This window comes from Rana temporaria, chromosome 9 (genome assembly GCF_905171775.1).
Source record: "Rana temporaria chromosome 9, aRanTem1.1, whole genome shotgun sequence".
Classification (NCBI taxonomy): domain Eukaryota; kingdom Metazoa; phylum Chordata; class Amphibia; order Anura; family Ranidae; genus Rana; species Rana temporaria.
The window spans coordinates 7,733,933-7,761,006 of NC_053497.1; the positions used below are offsets into that span (position 1 = coordinate 7,733,933).

At 47.2% G+C, this 27,074-nt stretch overlaps 1 protein-coding gene across 2 annotated transcripts in view; it reads left to right on the forward strand.

Moving 5' to 3' along the window:
• ASTN2 (astrotactin 2) overlaps window positions 1–27,074 on the forward strand; it is a 394,891-nt gene that overhangs the window by 244,260 nt on the left and 123,557 nt on the right. For both annotated transcript variants that reach the window (XM_040322749.1, XM_040322750.1), the window contains one exon: window positions 8,461–8,598. In XM_040322749.1, coding sequence (XP_040178683.1) covers window positions 8,461–8,598 — 138 coding nt within the window. The remainder of the gene's footprint in view (window positions 1–8,460; window positions 8,599–27,074) is intronic.

Consider the following 27,074-nt stretch of genomic DNA (forward strand, 5'->3'; position numbering starts at 1 on the left):
AGCTTTCTTTTGGTGGTATTTGATCACCCCTGCAGTTTTTATTTTTTGTTAAAAAATATAAAAAGACAGATTTTTTAGATTTTTTTTTTAGATTTTTTTTACATTTTTTGCAAACAGTTAATTTTTCTCCTTCATTGATGTACTGTACGCTGATGAGGCTGCACGGATGGGCACCGATAGGCTGCATTGATGGGCACTGATTAGGTGGCACTGATAGGCGGCACCGGTGGGCAATGATGAGGTGGCACTGGTAGTCTATTACTGTGCCAACAAAGTCCAAAGCCCCTCAATTGTTTCTTTCTTGGGCACTGGTAGGTGGCACTGGTGGGCACTAAGTAGAAGCATTGATAGGTGGCACTGATTGCTGGCACTGTTATACACTGGTGGGCACAGATTCATGGCACTGTAGGCATTGACAGGTGGCACTGGTGGGCACTGAGAAGAGGCATTGATAGGTGGCACTGATTGCTGGCACTGTTATGCACTGGTGGGCACAGATTCTTGGCACTGTGGGCATTGGCAGGTGGCACTGGTGGGCACTGAGAAGAGGCATTGATAGGTGGCACTGATTGCTGGCACTGTTATGCACTGGTGGGCACTGATTAGGTGGCACTGGTGGGCACTGGTAGTCTATTACTGTGCCTACAAAGTCCAAAGCCACTCAATTTTTTCTTTCTCGGGCACTGGTAGGTGGCACTGGTGGGCACTAAGAAGAAGCATTGATAGGTGGCACTGATTGCTGGCACTGTTATACACTGGTGAGCACAGATTCGTGGCACTGTGGGCACTGGCAGGTGGCACTGGTGGGCACTAAGAAGAAGCATTGATAGGTGGCACTGATTGCTGGCACTGTTATACACTGGTGGGCACAGATTCGTGGCACTGTGGACACTGGCTGGTGGCACTGGTGGGCACTGAGAAGAGGCATTGATAGGTGAAACTGATTGCTGGCACTGTTATGCACTGGTGGGCACATATTCGTGGCACTGTGGGCACTGGCGGGCACTGAGAAGAGGCATTGATAGGTGGCACTGATTGCTGCCACTGTTATGCGCTGGTGGGCACAGATTCGTGGCACTACGGGCACTGGCAGATAGCACTGGCAGGCGCTACTGGTGGGCACAGATGAGATGGCTGTGCATCTTTACTCTTCGGGACCGATGTCCCTTGCACAGAAGCCAGTGATCGGCTTTTTTTTCTCCTCACGCTGTCAGCGTGAGGAGAAAAAAAAGATTACCGATTTTCTGTTTACATCACGTGATCAGCTGTCATTGTTTTTTCCCTGGGCATTCCCCAGGTTTTTGTTGTCATTGGCTGACAGCTGATCACGTGGTAAGGGGCCGGGATTGGGCCCTTACTCCGATCTGTGTTCACCCGAGTCTCATTGATTAGGTGATCACAGCATGCGCTGCGCGTGCCCTGCAGGGGGCGCACAGGGAGTGTGCAAAGGGGAGGATGTCTATTGATGGCCTCTCGGCAAAGTAGGTCCACCCTGTAGCTGTCATTCGGCTATAGCGTGGATCTGAAGGGGTTAAATCATTCGAGTTTGTTTATTTTTAAGAGCCAACAGTGTAAGTACCTAAATATGACCTTGCATCAGCCTCTTGCAGGCCCTGTACAGCAGAACTGGAGTGTGGGAGGAAGAAGCAGCACAACAAGCCCATCAGGTCATGTGCCTTCTGCTCCACTGGAGGTTTCTGTCCCCCCTAAGCCTGCCTTAGGACACCTGCATTACCATTTGACAGGTATACCGCTCCCCACCTGCCACTGTCCTCGGACCGGTCCTTGCAGAACAGACAGAGTGACAGAGAGATGACCTTATCATGTTGCTGCTTCTCCTGATCACCAGGGGTTAGATCCAGGATGAACTAGGTTCAAACGAAGCTGCGTGGAGGATGCTGGCCATCAGACTGAGGACATCTAGTGACAGATATAAGTATTGCAGGGGAAGTCGTGCGATTAAAGGTGAATACTGCAGCTAATCCCCAGGATAAACAGCAAAGCAAACACACAGTTTAAAGGCATAAACAGTTTTATTCTGAATCAGTGAGCTGAATCCCTTCCTTGCAGCTGCATGTACACAAAGGGATGGGGATGCTTATAACCTCATTGACCCAATATGGTCACATAGCCTTATTGGGTCAATGACATTGACTTATTATAGTCACATGGCCCAATTAGGTCAATGACATTAACTTATGGCCACACGGTCATATTGGGTCAATGATTTTTGACTTAATGTGGTCACATGGTCATATTGGGTTAATGACTTTGGCTTAATGTGGCCACATTGCATACTGGGTCAATGACATTGACGTATTAAGGCCACACGGTCATATTGGGTCAATGATTTTGACTTACTATGGTCACACGGCCATATTGGGTCAATGACTTTGGCTTAATGTGGCCACATTGCATATTGGGTCAATGACATTGACTTATTATGGCCACACGGTCATATTGGGTCAATGATTATGACTTACTATGGTCACACGGTCATATTGGGTCAATGACTTTGGCTTAATGTGGCCACATGTGGATGGAATGTAGCGCTAACCCTTATGTGAAATTGGAAAACACACAAAAGAATGGACGTTCTAAAAATCATCCAAAACCAAATGAATAAAAAGTCCCACGTGATAAAAATCATTCGATACGAGAAGAACAGGGAAGTCCAACCTAATATATAAAGTGAAGGCAGATCTAGGGCCAGATTCTCAAAGGACTTACGGCGGCGTATCTCCACGTACGCCATCGTACGTCCGAATCCGAGCCGGCGTATCTATGCGCCTGATTCATAGAATCAGTTACGCATAGATTTGGGCAAAATACGAGCGGCGTAAGTCTCCTACGCCGTCTTATCTTGGGGTGCATATTTCCGCTGGCCGCTAGGTGGCGCTTCCGTTGATTTCCGCGTTGAATATGTAAATTAGGTAGATACGCCGATTCACGAATGTACTTGCGCTCGCTACGCCGTTTACGTTAGGCTTACGTCCGGCGTAAAGTTACCCCTGCTATATGAGGCGCAGCCAATGCAAAGTAGACGTCGGCACAAGCGTATCTTCTTACGCCGTTTACGTAAGTCGTACGTGAATGGGGCTGTGCGTAGGTTACGCTCACGTCACAGGCATTGTGCCGGCGTAACTTAGGGAAAAAATTTGACTTGATACTGAGCATGCGCCGTTCTTTAAGCGTGTAATTTACGTGGGGTCATGATTGATTTACATACAAGACGCCCACCTCTTCCACACTTGAATTAGGCGGGCTTACGCCGGCCAATTTACGCTACGCCGCCGCAACTTACGGAGCAAGTGCTTTGTGAATACTGCACTTGCCCGTCTAAGTTGCGGAGGTGTAACGGAAATAGGATACACTACGCCGGAACAAAGATACGCGCTCCTACGTGAATCTGGACCCTAGTCTATAGACCTAGATCTAGTCCAAAGCAAACAAATGGAGAGTGAGTCCACAATGATGAATGGTGCTCTTCAAATAGGTTAATACAAGTTGATGGGAAGGATGTCCAATAAAGAAATCAATCTTCTCTAGTGTAGTAAGAATGAGTACCCTTACCGCAACTGATGAACCCATATGTCAGCGACAGCGGATCATGTGAGCTTGGATAGCCAGATCGATACTTGGCCTAGATGATGGATGAAACCCGCGATCTCCAGTCGAAACTCCAAAGAACCTTGTGGCACTCCCACGATTCAGGGTAGCCGACTAGATAAGGAGCACCCCTCTTACTTAGATCCCACAGCGATATATGGAAAAAAAGGGGAACGGGGCTCCAATAGTGTAGGTCAAAAATTAGTAGGTTTATTGAAACCAACAAACATATAATAAAAGTGATCACGTATAAAAAAACAGCAATGTGGGGAGCGATGAACCTTCCCTACACGTTTCATCATCAAGGACATCTACAGGGGCATCAATAACATTGACCTAATATGGCCGCAAGGCCATATTAGGCCAATTATTAGGGCCACATGGTCATATAAGGTCAATGACTGAACTAATATGGTCACATGGTCATATCAGGTCAACGACATTGGCGTAATATGGTCACATGATCATATTAGGTCAATGACATTGACTTAATAAGGCGACGTGGCCATATTAGGTCAATGACATTGGCTTAATATGGCCATGTGAACATATTAGGTTAATGATGTCACAGGAATCTCTGTGTATGGATAGCTGTGAGACAAGGGAATATCCCATCTGCAGCTTATTGGCCCCAGAATGGCAAGCTAACAACTAGTCTTGTAACCACCCCCCACTCTGTGTGACTGTGAATGTTCTATGTTAGCACATAAACACTGCAGCACAGTTGATTGGCTCCCCTTGCTGCTTCTCCCAGTCTGCATTCTACTGTAAGCCGATCCCCCGCATTACGGCTGTATGTACACAAAGGGATGGGGTTGCCTATAACGCTATTGACCTAATATGGCCACATGCCTGTATATTAGGTCAACGACATTGGCTTAATATGTCTACATGGCCATATTAGGTAAATGCCATCTACTCATTATGGCCTCATGGTACTATTAGGTCAATGACTTTGACTAATCATTTTCATATCAGGTAAATTACATTACATGGCTTAATATGGCCGCATTGCATATTAGGTCAATTACATTGACTTATTATGCTCACATGGTCATATTAGGTCAATGACATTGGCTTATTATGGCCACATGGTACTATTAGGTCAATGACTTTAACTTAACATGGTAACATGGTCATATAAGGTCAATAACATTAACTTATTATGATCACATGACCATATTTGGTCAATAGCATTGACTTATTATGGTCACATGGACATATTAGGTCACTGACATCTACTTAATTTGGCCACAAAGCCATGTTAGGCCAATGACATTGGCTTAATATGACCACATGGACATATTAGTCAATGAAATTGGCCTAATATGGCCATGTGACCACAATAGGTCAATGATGTCACAGGAATCTTTGTGTATAGGTAGCTATAAGACAGGGAATCCCAATTGCAGCTCATTGGCCCCAGAATGGCAAGCTGAAATGCAATTGTCCCTCCCCAAGTTTGTGACTGTGAATGGAGAAACAGCCTACTAATGAGCTCATCTCTTCTCTCTCTCCTCCTATCAGTATGTTCCCTGTTAGCACATGAATACTGCAGCACCCTTGATTGGCTCCCCATGCTGCTTCCCTCAGCCTGCTCTCTGCTGTAAGCTGATTCCCTGCCCTGCAGCTGCATGTACACAAAGGGATAGGAATGCTCATAACCTTAATGACCTAATAGGGCCTTATGCCCATATTGAGTCAATGATAGGGACTTAATATGGTCACGTGGTCATATTCGGTCAATGACTTTGACTTAATATGGTCACATGACCACATTAGGTCAATAATATTGGCTTAATATGCCTACATGGCCATATTAGGACAATGACATCTACATAATATCGCCACAAAGCCATATTAGGTCAATGGCATTGGCTTAATATAGCCACATGACCATATTAGGTCAATGGCATTGGCTTAATGTAGCCACATGACCATATTAGGTCAATGGCATTGGCTTAATATAGCTACATGGCCATATTAGGTCAATGGCATTGGCTTAATATAGCCATATGACCATATTAGGTCAATGGCATTGGCTTAATATAGCCATATGATCATATTAGGTCAAAGGGATTGGCTTAATATAGCCACATGACCATATTAGGTCAATGGCATTGGCTTAATATAGCCACATGACTATATTAGGTCAAAGGGATTGGCTTAATATAGCCACATGACCATATTAGGCCAATGGCATTGGCTTAATATAGCCACATGACCATATTAGGTCACTGGCATTGGCTTAATATAGCCACATGACCATATTAGGTCACTGGCATTGGCTTAATATAGCCATATGGCCATATTAGGTCAATGGCATCGACTTATAATGGCCACATGGTACTATTAGGTCAATGATTTTGACTTAACATGGTCACATGGTCATATTAGGTCAATAACATTGACTTAGTGTGGTCACATGGCCATGTTATTGGCTTAATATGACCACATGGCCATATTAGATTAATGCAATTGGCCTAATATGGCCATGTGACCACAATAAGTCAACAATGTCACAGGTATCTCTGTGTATTGATAGCTGTGGGACAGGGAACATCTCAGCCGCAGCTCATTGGCCCCAGAATGGCAAGCTCACAACTAGTCTTGCCCCCCCACCCATTGACTGTGAATGGAGAAGCAGCCTACTAATGAGCTCATCTCTGAGTCACTCTGCTCTCTCCTCCTATCAGCATGTTCCCTGTCAGCACATGAACACTGCAGCAGCCTTGATTGGCTCCCCATGCTGCTTCTCTCAGTCTGCTCTCCTGCAAAAAAAGGCGAATACCAGGACAACAAACTTAAAGCGGTGGTTCACCCATAAAAACGACTTCCCCCTATTACACTGCCCCCCTCGCATTACAATACGAATATGCCATTAATTTTTTTTTGCCTGCTGTACATACCTGGGTACAGCTATTCACCCGTGTCCTCCGGGTTGCGAGTCCCGCGGGAGTGGGCGTTCCTACCATGGCGGTGATTGACGTTTTGACTAAAAAATTAGCTCCCCCCGTCGCGTAAGCCGCGTCACGACTGGCGAAAGGAGCCGAACGGCGATGCGCAGGCGCAGTATAGCGCCGACTCGCCGTTCGGCTCCTTCCGCCAGTCGTGACGCGGCTTACGCGACGGGGGGAGCTTGTTTTTTAGTCAAAACGTCAATCACCGCCATGGTAGGAACGCCCACTCCCGCGGGACTCGCAACCCGGAGGACACGGGTGAATAGCTGTACCCAGGTATGTACAGCAGGCAAAAAAAAATTAATGGCATATTCGTATTGTAATGCGGGGGGGCAGTGTAATAGGAGGAAGTCGTTTTTATGGGTGAACCACCGCTTTAAGCGATTACCCGGCTTACGTTAACAAAAACACAATCATCCATCATACAGAACTGCATTCATTTGTGTCTTTTTTTTTTAGCTGCCTGGAATTCAGATTAGAAAAGAACGTTTAAAGCTTATTTTCCATAAAAAAAATAAAAAAAAATAGCGCAGTGTATGGCAAAGCCGGCTCCATCTATATATATATATATATACGGCTTTCACATGCGAGCTCCCATTGCCAAGCACCCGTCAGTAGAATATTAATCATTGTGACACGGGCGATTGAATTCCGTAGCAGAAAGATGAATGGAGTCATGTGATCTCTATGGTGGGAAAATTGCTAAAAATGGCCCCATCCCGATACTAATTCAGTATTACATTGTAACAATAATCCACACAAAGAAAGACTTGGCTAAAATACGTTACATCCTTCCAGCTGGTGAACGGTGTAAAAATCCAGGCGTTGTTCTTGGTGACTGTAATACCAGCAGTATGGGGGGGGGGGGGGGGCAGCCGCCATTTCTGGGTTCCGTACATTTGGTGATCCAGAACAAGCATGCATCAAGCAAAAGACAGAGAAAAGTCAATGTTTAATGTCACTGTACTGGTTTCAGGTCAGTGACACCTTTTGTCAGGACTCCAGTCTGAGAGCCAGAGAGCAGAAGGTACATTCATCAGTGGTGGTCTGTAGGCTTCCCTACAGCAGGGGTCCTCAACCATTGGGGTGTGGCCTACTGCCAGACCATGGCAGTAGGACCAAATTGGACCAAATTGGATCAAATTTTATAATGGTTTAGAGCAGTAGGTCTCTGAACTGCGGCCCGGGGGCCAGGTGTGGCCCTTTGCTCGCCTTTATCTGGTCCCTGAGGCTTCGTTCTATCCACTAATACCAACAATGGGCCACTATTCTTCCCACTGATACAAATGATGGGGCACTATTCCTCCCACTGATACCAACGATGGGACTCTATTCTTCCCACTGATACCAATGATGGGACTATATTCCTCCCACTGATACCAATGATGGGGCACTATTCCTCCCACTGATACCAATGATGGGACACTATTCCTCCCACTGATACCAATGATGGGACACTATTCCTCCCACTGATACCAATGATGGGACACTATTCCTCCCACTGACACCAATGATGGGACACTATTCCTCCCACTGACACCAATGATGGGACACTATTCCTCCCACTGATACCAACAACAGGGCATTATTCCTCCCACCAAAACTAATGAGGGGGCACTATTCACTCCCACTGACGCCTGGACATTTTCTACCACCATTGGCCACATTCTGGCCCCCCTAATGTCTAAAGGACAGTAAACTGGCCCTTTGTTTAGAACGTTTGGTGTCACCTGGTCTAGAGTTCTGAGAACAGAAGACTTTTCATTGGTTTGTTTTATTCTTTGGACATTTGCCATGTAAATATGTAAGAGAAATATGGAGACAAAACCTCTGAACATTCTATACATATCCAAAGCACATTCTCACGGATCCTCTATTATATCTATTACAGGTCCACATACAGCTTGGGCCAAGGCGTATGGCTCCCTGTCAGCAAAAGCTTTGTGGTCCCTCCGATGGAGCTATCGATCAGTCCGCTGGCCAGCTGTAAGACCGACGTGCTTGTTACAGAAGATCCCGGGGATGTCCGGTAAGAATAAATATAGACCTACACACAGAAACCATGTGATTGGCTATAAATTAATATGTGTACATGGGATGATGATTGGTGCATGGATACAATGTTATGTATAGGGAACGTATATTGACAATGTAGATGACCTAGAGAATCGAGAGAGATGGGACAGACGTGATATCTGCCATTGCACAACCCGGACTGGATGTCGGAGCAGATGCAGCCCTCTTTGGATCGAAGAATTTTGCAACTGTATAAACAGAGTAAAACTAAAGGGTGCAAATGCCTAATGCATTATCCACAGCACCTTATTAACCACTTGACCACTGGGCACTTAAACCCCTGTCAGGTTACCTGTGGCCAGGTGACAAGTGCAACCCGTTGGGGTCAGGGATGCACCACGGGGTAGTGAACCCTATAACCGACTGCTGCTATCAGAGAGGAAGCGTGAACCCAAGATCGCCCAGGGCGCGGAGTCTAAGACCCAGCTTTGTGTTCACCAGAGCCTCTAGTGGTGAGGATGGCCTTCACCGCAGCTGGATCCAGGTCGCGACCCCTGGGATCCCCTAGGTCACGCTCCACAGAGAGAGAGGGGAAGCAGCAAGCAGGACAACGGTAGTGATGAGTAAGTTGAGGTCAGGGCAACAGGCAGACAAGGGTAACCGAGGGACAGGCAAAAGGCCAAGGGCACAGGCAAACGGGAGAAGTCAGGGACGAGCCAAAAACGGTACACAGGAAAATGATCGTAGCACACTGCAGACAGGAACTTTAAGCAAACAACACTGTTGAACAGCACTGCAGGCCTGTAGTGCAACAGTTAATATAGACTTCATGGGATGGCCTGGGTGGGGCCATACAGGAAGTAGAGGAGATAAGAAGGTAACCAGAACAGAGTCAGGCCTCTTAATGGACAGATGGAAACAGGTAAGCTGCCAGACTATTGCATATCCATGACACCCCCTTCCTAACCAGATCAATTTTCAGCTTTCGGTGCTCTCACAATTTGAATGACAATTACTCAGTCATATAACATTGTACCCATATGACATGTTTGTCCTTTTCTTCACACAAATAGAGCTTTCTTTTGGTGGAATTTAACCACTTGCTTACTGGGCACATATACCCCCTTCCTGCCCAGGCGAAAATTTAGCTTTCGGCACTGTCACGCTTTGAATGACAATTGCGCAGTCGTGCGACGTGGCTCCTAAACAAAATTGATGTCCATTTTTTCCCCACAAATAGAGCTTTCTTTTGGTGCTATTTGATTGCCTCTGCGCTTTTTATTTTTTTGCGCTATAAACAAAAATAGAACAACGCAATATTTTTTACTTTTTGCTTAAAATATATATCCCATTTAAAAAAAAAAAATACTATTTTTTTTTTCAGTTTAGTCCGATACGTATTCTTCTAAATTTTTTTGGTAAAAAAAATCGCAATAAGCGTATAGTGATTGGTTTGCGCAAACGTTATAACGCCTACAAAATAGGGGATATAATTATTATTATTATTTTTTTTACTAGTAATGGCGGCGATCTGCGATTTTTGTCATGACTGCAATATTACGGCCCACACATCGGACACTTTTGACACATTTTTGGGACCAATCACATTTATACAGCGAACAGTGCTATAAAAATGCACTGATTACTGTATAAATGTGACTGGCAGGGAAGGGGTTAGCACTAGGGGGCATCATGGGGTTAAATATGTACCCTGGGAGTGATTCTTACTGTGGGGGAAGCAGGCCCGTCGCTACAGGACAGGCAAAACAAACAATTGTTTGGGGCCCTGAGCTGGCCTGGGGCCCACAACTTCCCCTTCCCAGGCTGTAGCGTGGCCAAGCTCCTCTTCCTTCCACCTGGAGTCCTGTAAGTCTGACCGGGTACCGTGCGTGGTACAGGAGATTCAGTTTCCTGTTCCCGGCCGGACTGACAGGAAGTGCACGCTGAGTGCTCACTTCCTTTCAGTCCGGCCGGGAAGAACTAAATCCCCTGTACCACGCGCGGTACCCGGCACTATCTGATAGGGGACTGGGGAAGAGGCAGGGGGATAAGGAGCTCGGCCACGCTACAGCGGCAGCCTACAGGGAAGAACGGGAGGTAATTATAGAAAAAAAAATAGTGTAGCGTTAACATAGGCTTTGCATGCGGGGGTGCTTGGGGCCCCCAAATTCCTTCAAACGGCCCTGGGGGGGAGGGGACTGACTGGGGGAGGTGACCGATGGTTGTCCCTATGTACAAGGGACACACCATCAGTCTCCTTTCTCTTACAGGACGTGGAGCTCTGTGTTTACACACACAGAGCTCCACGTCCCTGGCTCTGTGACTGCCGATCCCTGGCTCTGTGACTGCCGATCGCGGGTGCCTGGTAAACATCGCAGCCGTCAGGCACGCACATCGGCACCTGTGTGATGCGGCGGGCGTGCACGCGCGGCCCCCCAAGTGGCGCGCGGCCGGAGGCCGTATGTTGACGGCCTCCCGGCAGATCAGAGCCACCTTGCGGCCATAAATAGTCGGCCGCAGGATGTGAAGTGGTTAATCACCATTGGGTTTTTAGGTTTTTGCGCTATAAAAGAAAAAAGACTGATAATTCTGTAAAAAAAAAAAAAAAAGAAGTATTTTTCTCGTTTTTGTTATAAAATTTTGAAAATTTGTAGTTTTTCTTCATACATTTAGGCCAAAATTTATACTGCTACATATCTTTGGTAAAAATAAGTACAAATCGGTGGATATTATTTGTGAAAGTTATAGGCCCGGATTCAGAAAAGAGATACGACGGTGTATCTCCTGATACGCCGTCGTATCTCTGAGTCCGGCGTCGTATCTATGCGCCTGATTTATAGAATCAGGTTACGCATAGATCTCCCTAAGATCCACCAGGTGTAAGTGACTTACACCGTCGGATCTTAGGCTGCAATTTCAGGCCGGCCGCTAGGTGGCGCTTCCGTATTATTACGCAAGGAATATGCAAATGAGGAGTTACGCCGATTCAGAAATGAACGACCGCCCGTCGCTTTTTTTGTTACGTCGTTTGCGTTCGGCTTTTTCCGGCGTATAGTTACCCCTGCTATATGAGGCGTAGCTAATGTTAAGTATGGCCGCCGTTCCCGCGGCAAGTTTTGAAATTTTACGTCGTTTGCGTAAGTCGTTCGCGAATACGGATGGACGTACTTTACGTTCACGTCGAAAGCATGACGAATTGCCGACGTCATTTGGAGCATGCGCACTGGGATTCAGTCGCGGCCGTCGCATGCGCAGTTCGTTTGGCGCGGGGACGCGCTTGATTTAAATGTTACACGCCCCCTACCCACGGAATTGGAATTCAGCCGGGGGATTTACGCTACGCCGGCTCAACTTTACAGGCAAGTGCTTTGTGAATAAAGCACTTGCCTGAAAAACTAACACGTTACACCGACGTAAGTGCAAATGTGCGCCGGCGTATGTGTGCGGCAGACCCACGAACAAACATGCGCCTAAAAACAGGCTACACCCCGCCGACGTAGCTTGCACACGCCGGCGTAGAGTGAGCGCACATATGGGCTGGGCGCATGGTGGCGCTCCCATTGATTAGCCATTCAAATCCGCAAATGATGGAAATACGCCGATTCACGAACGTGCGTGTGCCCGGCGCATGCTACGCGAGATGCGCGTAAGTTGTACGTCCGGCGTAAAGTTATTCCCCATAAAGGAGGTGCAACCCGGCAACAGACATGCACAGGTCTGCACCAGGGAACACAAGCCGGCGTATTGCGCGTTGGACGTGTGTCTGGCTGGGCGTACGTTATGTTCATGGCGTACGCGGTGATCCTGCATAGCTGAGGCAGTTGTGCCGGCGTGGTTGTGAGCAGGCGCAGGGGGGTGCTGTGCATGCGTCCACGTCACGGCGGCACATGCGCAGTTTGTGATACGTACCTGTCTGGCGATCGGCCCATCATTTGCTTTGGGTCACGCCTCATTTGCATGGGTTCACGCCCACTTCCACCTATGCCGGCGTGCGCCTTCGAAACCCACTGATTACTGTGTAAATCACACTGGCATGGAAGGGGTTCACCACTAGGGGGCAAGGAAGGGGTTAAGTGTGTCCTAGGGAGTGATTCTAACTGTGGGGGGGGGCTGGGCTACATGTGACACATCACTGATCACCACTCCCGATGACAGGGAGCAGAAAATCAGTGTCCTGTCACAAGGCAGAACAGGGAGATTCCTTTAGCTAGATTCATGTAGAGCGCCGCAACTTTAAGGCGGCGTAGCGTATCGTACTTACGCTACGCCGCCGTAAGTTAGATAGGCAAGTACTGTATTCACAAAGTACTTGCCTCCTAACTTACGGCGGCGTAGCGTAAATGCGGCCTAATTCAAATGAGGATGAGGGGGCGTGTTTTATGTATATTACTTGTGACCCGACGTGATTGACGTTTTTTACGAACGGCGCATGCGCCGTCCATGTACATATCCCAGTGTGCTCCAAAGTACGCCGCAAGGACGTTTTGGTTTCGACGTGAACGTAAATTACGTCCAGCCCCATTTACGGACGAATTACGCAAACGGCGTAAAATTTTCAAATTTCGACGCGGGAACGACGGCCATACTTAACATTGGCCACGTCACCTAGGGGGCATGTTTATCTTTAGGCGGCGTATCTCTTATGGAAACGGCGTATCTTTACTGCGACGGGCGCGCGTACCTTCGTGAATCGGCGTATCTAGTCATTTACATATTCTACGCCGAACTCAATGGAAGCGCCACCTAGCGGCCAGCCTAAATATTGCACCCTAAGATACGACGGCGCAGGCTGTCGTATCTTAGCTAGGTTTAAGTGTATCTCTGTTTGAGAATACACTTAAACTTAGGACGGCGCAGATTCCGAGTTAGGTCGGCGTATCTACTGATACCCCGGCCTAACTCTTTATGAATCTAGCTACTTGTTTACACAGGCACCCCCCGTTCTGCAGCTCCGTGACACGATCGTGGGACGCCAAACGGACATCGAGTCCGCGGGTACCCCAGGCACGGTCATGGAGCTTGCGGCAGGGGCACATGTGCGCCCACACGGCGACAAATTCAAAGGGACATATATATATATATACGCCCATTTTCCTTCCCATGCCATTCTGCCAGAGTAAATGTTTGTGCGGCGGTCGGCAAGTGGTTACATTAACCCTCCCTCTCTCTCCTTGATTCCTCTGTCTCCCAGTCATGCTAGCCCTACGCTATTTTTTTGTATTATTTTTTTTGCTTCGTGCTATACTGAATCACAAAGCCAATTATCATAATAGTGATCACTCTCCACCAACCTACCTATGCACACTGTTGTATCCAAATTATACATTTCATCTCTCAGGCCCCGTACACACGGCCGAGGAACTCGACGTGCCAAACACGTCGAGTTCCTCGTCGAGTTCTGGGATGAAGCCGCCGAGGAGCTCGGCGGGCCGCCTTCTCCCATAGAACAACGAGAAAATAGAGAACATGTTCTCTATTTTCTCGACGAGCTCCTCGGCGGCTCCATCGAGCCAAAAGTGTACAGACGACAGAGTTTCTCGGCAGAATCCGGGTTTTGACCGAGTTTCTCTGTGAATTCTGCCGAGAAACTCTGTCGTGTGTACGAGGCCTCAGGCTCTACCTTCCTTCATTACTTCCAAACAATATGTAATAGTCTTGTTCCTTCACAGCAATCAATAATCACCTCCAGACATACAGGCTTACTGTCTGTTACACCATAAACCATCCTAAATCCATAACACTATCAGTTCTGATAGCTTTGCCGCTCTCTTCTCATCTACCCTTCCCCCAACACTCCCAGTGCTATCTGTTGTTTGGACCGCCAATCAATCCGATTACGGCCAAATTGTAAGTTTGGTAACCTTTTTTTTTTTTAAGACATTTTTATAAGGTTTAAGACAAGCCAACAAACAGAAAGAAACTTATAAAAAAAAAAAAAAACAACAACAATACCGCCAGACAACCTGGTCATAAACGTTAGGCAATACACTCAAACATAGAAAAATAAACTGACATCAGTGCAAAATATAAAGTAGGCACCATGGGCGTAGGAACTGGGGGGGACAGGGGGGGACGCATCCCCCCCAGGAAATAATGCGGGGGGGACAGGTATGGTAAAATCCCCCCCAGGTTAGGAGGACTTGGAGCCAGGGGCGTCGTTAGGCCCGGGCTTAGGGGGCTGGAGCCCCGAATGGGTCCCCGTAAAGCCCCGAGTCCCGGGCATTAAGGTAGCCATTGTTAGCCCCGAGTCCTGCCGAGTGCCGCCGAGGCTGGTCCCGCCTTCTGGAGCCCAACGCCTATGATGGACGTCCCAATGATCCAATGCTGAGACTGCAGGACATGTGACGCCCATCATAGGCACCGCAAGCTTAGAAGGTGGGAATTACAATGCTGCCCGGCGCGCCATGCGACATGCCCGCTCCCTGCCATGGAGAAATCTCCATGGCACGGCTCCTGCATCCCCGCTCGGCGGCTCTCCTCTCCTCCTCGGCTCCCTGGCTGCACTATGACGGGCACACCACGGCTAAGGTAGGATCATTGTGTATGCCTCACGCTCCTACCCAGCCTCTGGAATCTAGTTGAGGACCCGGAGAGGTTCTGAAGGGACAGCAGCTCCTACCCTTAGTCTGTGTGGAGAGGGATCTGAAGGGACAGTGTTAGTGTAGGACAGGTCAGTGTATGTTGGTCAGGACAGGTCAGTGTATGTTGGTCAGGACAGGTCAGTGTATGTTGGGCAGGTCAGTGTTAGTGTAGGTCAGGGCAGGTCAGTGTATGTAGGACAGGTCAGTGTAGGACAAGTCAGGTCAGTGTATGTAGGTCAGGTCAGTGTATGTAGGACAGGTCAGGTCAGTGTATGTAGGACAGGTCAGGTCAGTGTATGTAGGACAGGTCAGTGTATGCAGGACAGGTCAGTGTATGTTGGTCAGGACAGGTCAGTATTAGTGTAGGACAGGTCAGTGTATGTTGGTCAGGACAGGTCAGTGTTAGTGTAGGACAGGTCAGTGTTAGTGTATGTAGGTCAGTGTTAGTGTATGTAGGTCAGTGTTAGTGTATGTTGGTCAGGACAGGTCAGTGTATGTAGGTCAGGACAGGTCAGTATATGGAGGACAGGTCAGTGTTAGTGTATGTAGGACAGGTCAGTATATGGAGGACAGGTCAGTGTTAGTGTATGTAGGTCAGGTCAGTGTTAGTGTATGTAGGTCAGTGTCAGTGTATGTTGGTCAGGACAGGTCAGTGTATGTTGGTCAGGACAGGTCAGTGTTAGTGTAGGTCAGGACAGGTCAGTGTATGTAGGACAGGTCAGTATATGGAGGACAGGTCAGTGTTAGTGTATGTTGATCAGGTCAGTGTTAGGGCCCTTTCACACGTACGGACCGTATGTCCGCATTTTCATCCGTCCGTTTGCGGATGAAAACGGGACATACATGGGTCCCTATGTGATTACGGGTGTCAGCAGTTGTTCCGACGTGGTTGTGAGCATGCGCAGGGGGATGCGTCCACGACACGGCGCATGCGCAGTTCGTTAAACGTACTTGTCTGGCGCTCGGACCATCATTTGCATGGGGTCACGCCTCATTTGCATGGGTTTGCATGGGTCAAGCCCACTTCCACCTACGCCGGCCTGCGCCTTCGAAACCTACGCCACGCCGACGCAGCATGGGGAGCACTGGCTTCCTGAATTCCATGCTTGCCTCTCTGCGCTGCGTCAGCGTGGCGTACATTGTTTTGCGCTACAGCGGCGTAATGTGCTCCCGCTCTCTGTGAATCTGGGCCAAAGAGTGTAAAGGCAAGGAGTGGCACGTGTGCCGTAGCAGCTAGCTGGCGATGTTCACTCTGTAGGTGGATAGAGCTGGTAGTTGCAGTCCTCTGAACAGGATGCAGGAGCAGCTTTGGCACCAGAGCGTTGAATGGAAGCATCACCCGGGGACGAGCAGCAGTCAGCGGCAACCGGGCAGCGAGGCACCGAATTAGCAGTCCAGGAGACAGGCCAAGGTCATTAACGGCTGGGTAGTGCAGTACAGAGTCAGCAGGAAGCTCAGATTCAGTAAACAAGCCAAGGTCGGTATAGTAGGTAACAGCGCTGTAGCGAGAGCAGAGGCAAAGTCCGAAAAGCAAGCCGGGTCATACGCGAGTAAGCAGGTACAGCAAATCAGGTCTTGGGAGCACAGGAACGATCTGAGGACCATTCAGCAACTGCTCACAGACAGCGATAGATCAGCTTAAATTGGCCACTGGGCGCCAAGTGCTAATTGATATGTGCGTGTGTCGTAATATTTTCAGTTCTGATATCTACACATCATTTTCTCTTTGACTTTTCCTTCTCCAGTTTTTCCGGTGCTATCTGTTGTTTGGCCCGCCAATCAGTTTTAATACGGCCAGGTTATGAGTTTGGTAACCTTCACTTCTAAACTATGTACATAATGGCCCAGATTCTCAAAGGGCTTACGACGGCGCCACGCCATTTGCGCCGTCGTAAGTCCTAATCTGGGTCGTCGTATCTATGCGACTGATTCTTAGGCCCCGTACACACGACCGGATCTGTCCGTTGGGATTTATCCGCGGATCAGTTCCAGCAGACAAATCCGGTCGTGTGTACGGCCTAGCGGCCATTTTTCGGCGGACATTGTCCAGCCTACTGGTTTTCAAGCGGATAAAAATTTCGTAGCATGCTAAGAAATCTATCCGCTGGAAACCTGTCCGTCGGACTGATCCGGTCGTCTGTACAGACTCACCGGATAAGTCCAAGCGATCCCCATCCCTCGCATGCGTCGAAGTGATTCGACGCATGCGTGAAAGTATTTGCCTTCCAGGGTCGCGCACGTCGCGGCGTCATCGTCGCGGCGACGGAGCGGCCACGTCACCGCGTATGTTTTCCGCGGGGATTTTGATCTGATGGTGTGTACAGCCCATCAGATCAAAATCCGGAGCAGAAATGTCCGCTGGAAATGGTCAGGCGGACCGCTTTCAGCGGATATCTGCTCGTGTGTACAGGGTCTCAGAATCAGTTACGCATAGATATCCCTTAGATCTGACAGGCGTAAGGCTCTTACGCTGTCAGATCTTAAATGCAATTTTTTTTCCCGCCGCTAGGTGTCGCCTCGTCGTTTTCCCCGTCGTCTATGCAAATTAGCTATTTACGCAAGATTCCCGAACGTACGCGCGGACGACGCAGTGAATTTACGACGTTTCTGTAAGCGTAAACTTGCCCCTGCTATATGAGGGGTAAGTTTAAGAAAGGTCCGTCGTATGCCATGTTAAGTATGGCGTCGGGTCAACGTTGGCTTTTTCCGTCGTTTACGTCGTTTTCCTAAGTCGTCCCCGAATACGACTTTACGTCAATGACGCTCACGTCAGCGTCATTGACGTTTTCCGTCGTTAGCTGGAGCATGCGCACTGGGCTATTTTTCCGCCCCGCGCATGCGCAGTTCGATCAGCGCGGGGGCGCGCTTAATTTAAATACAAGCCGCCCCCTTTGAATTACGCGGCCTTACGCCGGGCCATTTACACTACGCCGCTGGCAAATTACGGAGCAAGTGCTTGGAGAATAAGGCACTTGCTCCAGTAATTTGCGGCAGCGTAGTGTAAATGGCTTACGCTACGCCGCCGCGGATTCTACGAGAATCTGGCCCCTCGACTGTTGAAGGACAAACAATCCTGAGTCCATAATACTTTCGGTTCTGATAGCTCCGCCATTCTCTCCTCCTTCTCCAGCACTTCCGGTGCTACTGTATGTGTTGTTTGGACCGCCAATCATTGTTAATACGGCCAGGTTATGAGTTCGGTAACCTTCACTTCTAAACTATGTAAATAATGACTGTTGAAGGGCAAACAATCCTGAGCCCATAATACTTTCAGTTCTGATATCTCCAACGCGTTCTCCTTTGCTTTTCCTTCTCCCACACTCCCAGCACGGTCTCTGGTTTTGACCGCCAGTCAATCCTATTATTTCGAGGTTGCGGGTTTGCAAGCCGTCACTAAACTGTTTAGACAAATTGCTTGTTTGCATTGCAGAAAAAGCGGCATTTTTATTTTAGAAAGTGCCACTCAAAAATAAATAAATATATATATAAATAAAAAAAAGCCCAAGTTCTGCTTTAAAAAAAAAAACACGTAAAAGAAATCAAGCATCATACCATTGGGGCCCCAGTGTTGGTTTTTCTTTTTTGTTTGTTTTTTGATTTTTGCAACTGTACAAAATTATACCCAATACAGCATCATCAAAGCTGCTACATTGAGCCTTATCAGTCCGAAATCAATTCCGCCTCGTGTTCTACTTCCAATGTCCTTGTGCAAATGTTAGCTCTGCTCTCTCAATCTTGTAATAAACATGCTCAGATTCCAAGCAAACTAGAAAGTTTCCTTTCGGAAAGTTTGTATAAATTATATTAAAGATAAGGAGAGTTAAAAAAAAAAAAAATTATAATAAAAAGAGAAAACACAAAGGTCAAGACTAGACATAAAACGCTCCAAAAGCTTGAGCATTTCCCATTTTCCTCTGATAATTCAACCAAAGACATCAAGATCAGTACATAAGTACACTTCCACCGCTAGAAAGGTTTATTGAACGGGTAAACAAAGCCTTTCGTAGTGGGAAGTAAACAACAAACATAGTTTTATTAACACTGGTGAATTTCATGAGGAGGTATTATCAGCGAACTACAAAGTATAAGTGGCTATTATATTTTAAGTGGCCTTTAGAGGAAAATGGCCTTGGGCTATACTTTAGTTAGTTTAGTTACTTTCGTTAAAGTGACTCTTTTACTATTTAGAAAAATACGCACAACCAACAAAAAAAGAGTGAGTATACTCTTCCACTATGGTTCCAATGTGTTCCAGGGTACGAATAGTGACATAGGCCCGGATTCACATACATCGGCGCATATTTATGCAACCGTAGCGTATCTCCTTTAAGCTACGCCGACGTAGCGCAGAGAGGCAAGCACTGGATTTACAAAGCCAGTGCTGCCAAATCTGCACTGGGTTTCTTAGGCGTAAGTGGAACTGGGCGTGAGCCATGCAAATGAGGCGTGACCCCATGCAAATGATGGGCTGAGTCTCAGACAGATACGTATATTGAACGGCGCATGCGCCGTCCCGTGGACGCATCCCAGTGTGGATGCTCAGAATCACGTCGGAACTACTCCCTAAGATACGCCTGATCACTGCCTACGGCGTGAACGTAACCTACGCCTAGTCATATTCACGTCCTACGCTAACTACGTAAAATACGTCGGCTTGTGTTCCCTGGTGCAGCCATTTGCATGGATGCTGCTGACTTACACCTGCTTTATGGGGCATAACTTTGCACCGGAAGTAGGACTTTACACGCACTGCGTCGGACGGACGGACGTGAATCGGCGTATCTCCCTCATTTGCATATGTGAATAGAAAATCAATGGGTGCGCCAAATACGTCCATCGTAAATATGCGCCCACTATACGCCGGCGTAGGAAAGTTACGTCGGTCGGATGAAGCCTATTTTCAGGCGTATCTTGGTTTCAGAGTCCGGCGCATAGATACGACGGCGCATATTTACACTTACGCGGCGTATCTCAAAATACGTCGGCGTAAGTGCTTTGTGAATCCGGGCCAAAGTGATTGGTTGAAGTTACCACAATGTACAGCGGGAGGAAAGTGGGTGGTGTAGACATCTGACACAACTGGCAGAAGAAAGAGTGATGGGACAGGTAAGTATGAATTTGCGTTGCATGGTGTTTAAAGGCAACCTGGAGGAATGCGTTTTTATGGGATTTAGCCACTGCAAAAGAAAGGGGATGGGGATTGACAGAGGCTATCACCAAAATGTAACAATAGCACTCCTGCCATTGCAACCTTACTTTCATTCATTCCATGGTGGTGGTGGTAGGAACACAACCCCAGAGCAGTTACATTACCAACCTCCCTTACCCTTTACCATTGCACTGTCACTAGCACTCGTACTCCCCATCTGTCAAGCTGACTGCTTCCTTCCCCTCTACCACCAACCTGTTAACTCATCTCTGGTGGCCATGGCCCTCCCATAGACCTTTCCCTCCTTCCATGGTTGCAGACCTCAACAAAACCTTCCCTCATACAATGGTGGGGATAGGAGCACAACCCCAGAGCACTTTCATTATGAACGTCCCTTACCTTTCACCATTGCCCTTTCAACTTGTACCCACCAGCACTCCCCATCTGTCAAACTGGCTGCTTCCTTCCCCTCTACCACCAACCTATTAACTAATCTCTGGTGGCCATGACCCTCCCATAGACCTTTCCCTCTGTCATGGTTATAACAACAAAAACTTGGCCTCATACAATGGTGGTGGTAGGACCACAACCCCAGAGCAGTTGCATTATCAACCTCCGTTACCTTTCACCCATGCCCTATCATCTTTTTCTTCCTATCAGTACTCCCCATCTGTCAAGCTGACTGCTTCCTTCTCCTCTACCACTGTCCTGTTAACTCATCTCTGGTGGCCATGGCCCTTCCATAAACCGTTCCCTCCTACCATGGTTGTAGACCTCAACAAAACTTTCTCTCATACAATGGTGGTGGTGGTGGTAGGGCCACAGCAGTTGTATTACCAACCTCCCATACCCTTCACTGCCCTGTCATAATTGTCATCCTACCAGCCCTCCCCATTAGTCAAGCTGGCTGCTTCCTTCCCCTCTACCACCGGTCTGTTAACTCATCTCTGGTGGCTATGGCCCTCTTAAAAAACGTTACCTCCTGCCATGGTTGTAGACCTAAAAAATAACTTTCTCCCATACAAAGGTGGTGGTGGTGGTAGGACCACAACCCCAGAGCAGTTGCATTATCTACCTTCCTTACTCTTCACCATTTCCCTTTCAGCTTGTACTTACCAGCACTACTCATCCATCAAGCTGGCTATTTCTTTCTCCATCTTCTCAACCACTGGTCCGGTAATTCCTCTCTGGTGGCCATGGCCTTTCCATAAACCTTTTCATTCTACCATGGTTGTGGATCTCAACAATATTGCCTCACCAGCCTCCCCTGTCAATTTGTCTGTACACCATTGATGGCATTACACTCACCAGTAGGTTGGAGGCTTGGGTTTGCTGAGACCATGGTTCAGGGTGAATCCCAGGGGGTTCACTGGATCATGAATTGCAGATTCATGGCCGAATCTTGCAGGTTCGCCACCAGAAATCAGGAATAAATCATAATGCTCAGCTGAATCGCAAGAGCCAATAGTTTGAAGGAATAGGTTATCCAGCCCTCTCACTATTGTCAAAGTTGGCTTATTGTTAGCGGGTAAAGTAAAACATGTTCTATAGAGATACTGTGCTTTTAATGTTGACATTATTTTTTGCAGTGTCCAGCTTCGCATGCCTTTTGTTTGACAATAGCTTGCTTATTAGGCCTCCAAATGGCCACAACTGAATGCATGGCACTCGACCACTCCCATGGCTTTTCCCCATTTGCCATGCTGGCCCTTCCCCCTTTGCCATGCTGGCCCTAGACTCAATATGTTCCCCTTTACTCCCCCCCCACTCTGCTGGTAACTCTGTATACTGTTGTAGCAGATGATGCCCAGTGAAGAAAGTAAACATGGCTGCTGGTTATAGGAATGAATTGGTTCTAGTATCTTGCTTAAGCTGAGCACTTCTTTATGTGGGATTTAGAGAAATTGTCTACTGGTGCACCTGGGAAGTTCTAAGCAAGTAGTATTAAATAAAACCTAGATTACGTGGGTCAAACACAAGGCCCACAGGCCTAATCCAGCCCACCAGGCCGTTTCATGTGGCCCTCGCACCCAGGGCTTTTTTTCATCTTTAAGGTGGCGTGATAACACCTCTGGCTCTCACCCTCCACTCCCTGCTCACCACCACAGAAGCCTTCTGTGTTTACAAGGACAGCTTTTTTTTGGTGGCCCGTGGCTCTCACAGACCTACTATTATCATCTGTCTTAACCACTTGAGAACCTGGCATTTTCTGTCACTTCTGTATTTATTTGTTAGAAAGTTACTTAGAAGCTCCAAATGTTATATATATATATATATATATATACAGTGATGAAAATAAGTATTTGAACACCCTGCTATTTTGCAAGTTCTCCCACTTGCAAAATCCAGAAATCACAATGTATGATTTTTTTAACTATTTATTTGTATGATACAGCTGCAAATAAGTATTTGAACACCTGAGAAAATCAATGTTAATATTTGGTACAGTAGCCTTTGTTTGCAATTACAGAGGTCAAACCTTTCTTGTAGTTTTTCACCAGGTTTGCACACACTGGAGGAGGGATTTTGACCCACTCCTCCACACAGATCTTCTCTAGATCAGTCGCTGAGAAACACGGAGTTTGAGCTCCCTCCAAAGATTCTCTATTGGGTTTAGGTCTGGAGACTGGCTAGGCCACGCCAGAACCTTGATATGCTTCTTACAGAGCCACTCCTTGGTTATCCTGGCTGTGTGCTTCGGGTCATTGTCATGTTGGAAGACCCAGCCTCGACCCATCTTCAAAGCTCTAACTGAGGGAAGGAGGTTGTTGCCCAAAATCTCGCAATACATGGCCCCGGTCATCCTCTACTTAATACAGTGCAGTCGCCCTGTCCCATGTGCAGAAAAACACCCCCAAAGCATGATGCTACCACCCCCATGCTTCACAGTAGGGATGGTGTTCTTGGGATGGTACTCATCATTCTTCTTCCTCCAAACACGGGTTAGTGGAATTAGGACCAAAAAGTTCTATTTTGGTCTCATCTGACCACATGACTTTCTCCCATGACTCCTCTGGATCATCCAAATGGTCATTGGCAAACTTAAGACGGGCCTTGACATGTGCTGGTTTAAGCAGGGGAACCTTCCGTGCCATGCATGATTTCAAACCATGACGTCTTAGTGTATTACCAACAGTAACCTTGGAAACGGTGGTCCCAGCTCTTTTCAGGTCATTGACCAGCTCCTCCCGTGTAGTCCTGGGCTGATTTCTCACCTTTCTTGGGATCATTGAGACCCCACGAGGTGAGATTTTGCATGGAGCCCCAGTCCGAGGGAGATTGACAGTCATGTTTAGCTTCTTCCATTTTCTAATGATTGCTCCAACAGTGGACCTTTTTTCACCAAGCTGCTTGGCAATTTCCCTGTAGCCCTTTCCAGCCTTGTGGAGGTGTACAATTTTGTCTCTAGTGTCTTTGGACAGCTCTTTGGTCTTGGCCATGTTAGTAGTTGGATTCTTACTGATTGTATGGGGTGGACAGGTGTCTTTATGCAGCTAATGATCTCAAACAGGTGCATCTAATTTAGGATAATAAATGGAGTGGAGGAGGACATTTTAAAGGCAGACTAACAGGTCTTTGAGGGTCAGAATTCTAGCTGATAGACAGGTGTTCAAATACTTATTTGCAGCTGTATCATACAAATAAATAGTTAAAAAATCATAAATTGTGATTTCTGAAATTTTTTTTTTTTGATTATGTCTCTCACAGTGGACATGCACCTACGATGACAATTTCAGACCCCTCCATGATTTCCAAGTGGGAGAACTTGCAAAATAGCAGGGTGTTCAAATACTTATTTTCCTCACTGTATATATATATATATATATATATATATATATATATATATTTGGCACTAGGGTCATCGGTTTGACTCCCAACCACGACATTAGATGTCCAGCGCATCCCCTCCCCTTACGTAGCGCTACCCCCGCAGGAGCCGCTGGTTGTTTTGGGATCGGCGTATTAAGTTACCTCTTTCCGTTGTCTAGGGGTGAAGCTGATGAGTAGATTAGTAAGCGAATGTCCAGTCATCAAATAAAGGTTTTCTGAATGCTTTATTTTCGGCCCAACATGACCAACATCAACATGAGGTAGGGAGAAAAGGTTGATGAAGCGAGAGAGAACTTTGCAGTATCAGGCCTGGATATGAATAAGAGCAATCCTGCTCTCAGTAGTAGTAGATACAGTTCATCGCCACTCTAGCCATAGTGGGTGAAGTGCCCCCGGACAGACTCCTGCCACTGGCAGCTGAAGTGTCACTTTAGGTTGCTGGGAGGAACAGGTCTCTGCCACAGGCTTAGAACTTGGATGAGCTGAATGGTTGAGCTTATCCTCCCAGTAAATTGTGTCAGGGTCACCGGGTGACAGTTGAAGTGTACCTGTCAATGCTCCGGTCACCAGATCCGCGATGGTTCGTTCAAGCCCTATTGGATAACGTGCCTTCGGGTTCTCCTCAAGCCGATCCCCCACTGCGCGGCACACAGCCTGGGATCTCCTCAGTAGAAGGGGGACCCAGTAAGTCACTGGGGCCCCTTAGTAGCATCAGTCACTCCAGGCCAGGAGGGCCCAGAATCAGGAACTCTGCGTTGCGTGAGACCCCAGGCCAGGTAGGCCATAGTGGTGGGGCCCGCAATGTGCGCACACCCTGAAGGTGGATGCCGCACCTGGAACCCGCAAAGACCAAACAAAAATAGCGTCCGCCACAGATATACTCTCCCCCAGCATGCCCCGCGAGGGAAAACTCCTCTAATTGGCTGCTGGGGAAAAATGGCTCTGCCAGAACCCCTCTAGTGCCAACTGTCGCTCAGGGATGGGATTGCATCCCTGGAGCGCAGTCTGACCTACAGGACAGTTCTGGAATGAAAGCAGCCCAAAATTTAGCAAATTATGAATGGGAGCAAAATAACTCTCCCATTCCCCCACTAACTTTAGCGTAATGCCCATACTGAAAGTAAGGGGGCGCTACACTTACATTAGATGTCAAGAGCCACCCCACCATCAGAAGTTGAGTCCCCCACGCTCCCTTACATCACAGTTCACCCCCTTTTCCTTATGCTGCTGCTGGGAAGAAGATGGATGCATTGCTTGAAAAAAGAAAATACAGGGTCCGGAGTAGGGCTACAGAAGAGGTGCGAGGGCCACATGAAATGGCCTGGAGGGCCGGATTCAGGCCGCAGGCTTTGTGTTTGACACCTGTGCCATTGGGGGTTATCTGAAGCGGGAAGGAGCCGAGAGAGCCACCGAGGGACCCCAGAAAACGGCGTTCGGGGCCACTCTGTGCAAAACGAGCTGCACAGTGGAGATAAGTATGACATGTTTGTTGTTTTTATTTTTTTAAACTTGAACCTATAGTATCACTTTAAAGTTTTATGTGTGTATAAGGGCAGGTGTCCCAATACTTTTGAAAATATAATGTACGTTACCAGGTCCTAAAGTGGTTAAGATAAAATACTTAGGCCTAGATTCACGTAGGGCGGCGTATGTTTGAGCCGGTGTAGCGTATCGTATTTACGCTACGCCGCCGCAAGTTAGAGAGGCAAGTGCTGTATTCACAAAGCACTTGCGTCCTGCGGCGTAGCGTAAATCGGCCGGCATAAGCGCGCCTAATTCAAATTGTGAAGAGGTGGGCGTGTTTTATGCTAATGAATCGTGACCCGACGTGATTGACGTTTTGAACGAACGGCGCATGCGCCGTCCGTGGACGTATCCCAGTGCGCATGCGTCGGATAAAATGCATAAGATACGTCGAACACTGCCTACGACGTGAACGTAACTTACGCACAGCCCTATTCACGTACGACTTACGCGAACGACGTAAAAAGATAGGCTTGTTCCGACGTCCATACCTTGCATGGGCTGCGCCACCTAGGGAGCAGCTTTATGTTTACGCCGGCGTATGTCTTACGTAAACGGAGTAACTAAATGTGACGGGCGTACGTACGTTCGTGAATCGGCGTATCTTGCTCATTTGCATATTCAACGCGGAAAACAACAGAAGCGCCACCTAGCGGCCAGCGTAAATATGCACCCTAAGATACGACGGCGTAGGAGACTTACGCCGCTCGTATCTTAGCCAAATTTAAGCATATCTGGTTTCCAGAATACGCTTAAATATACGACGGCGCAGATTCGGACTTACGACGGCGTATCTACTGATGCGCCGACGTAACTCTTTGTGAATCTGGCTATATTACAAAGTTTTACCAAGACTTTTATTGATCCTTTTATCAACAAACACTTTTATTAGCAGTTAATTCAAGTCAATAAATATTATTTATTATTTATCTGTTTTATCTTTCTATTCTTCTTACGTCAGGAGATTGCACACACTAAGCCTACGTTGTTTATTTTCAGCAGTTATATTTTATGACAATAAATTAACTTATCGGCATTCATTTGTTTGCAGCGTGGCTGTGTAATAGATGAGGAAAAAGGCTAACAAATCATTAATGATAATATTTTATAACGATAGCTTACGGTGAATAAAAGAAGAGGTCGGTAAAGGTAACCGCCATATTTTCTCACCGCGGGTTTCTTTTAATGAGCCTGTCAAGTTCTGAAAAGAATTAAAAAGCAAGTTAAATTTATTACGGCGTGTAATGATGTAACTTTGCTTTTGAAGTATTGCACAGTGACAGTGTATTTAACATTTATTAAAAAAAAAATGAATAAAAAAATGATTTAAAGTAATTTATTTTTGTGCTTTATCTTATTTCTAAGAGGAAAGTTGGGACATCTTCGTTAGAGTGTAAGGCGTAG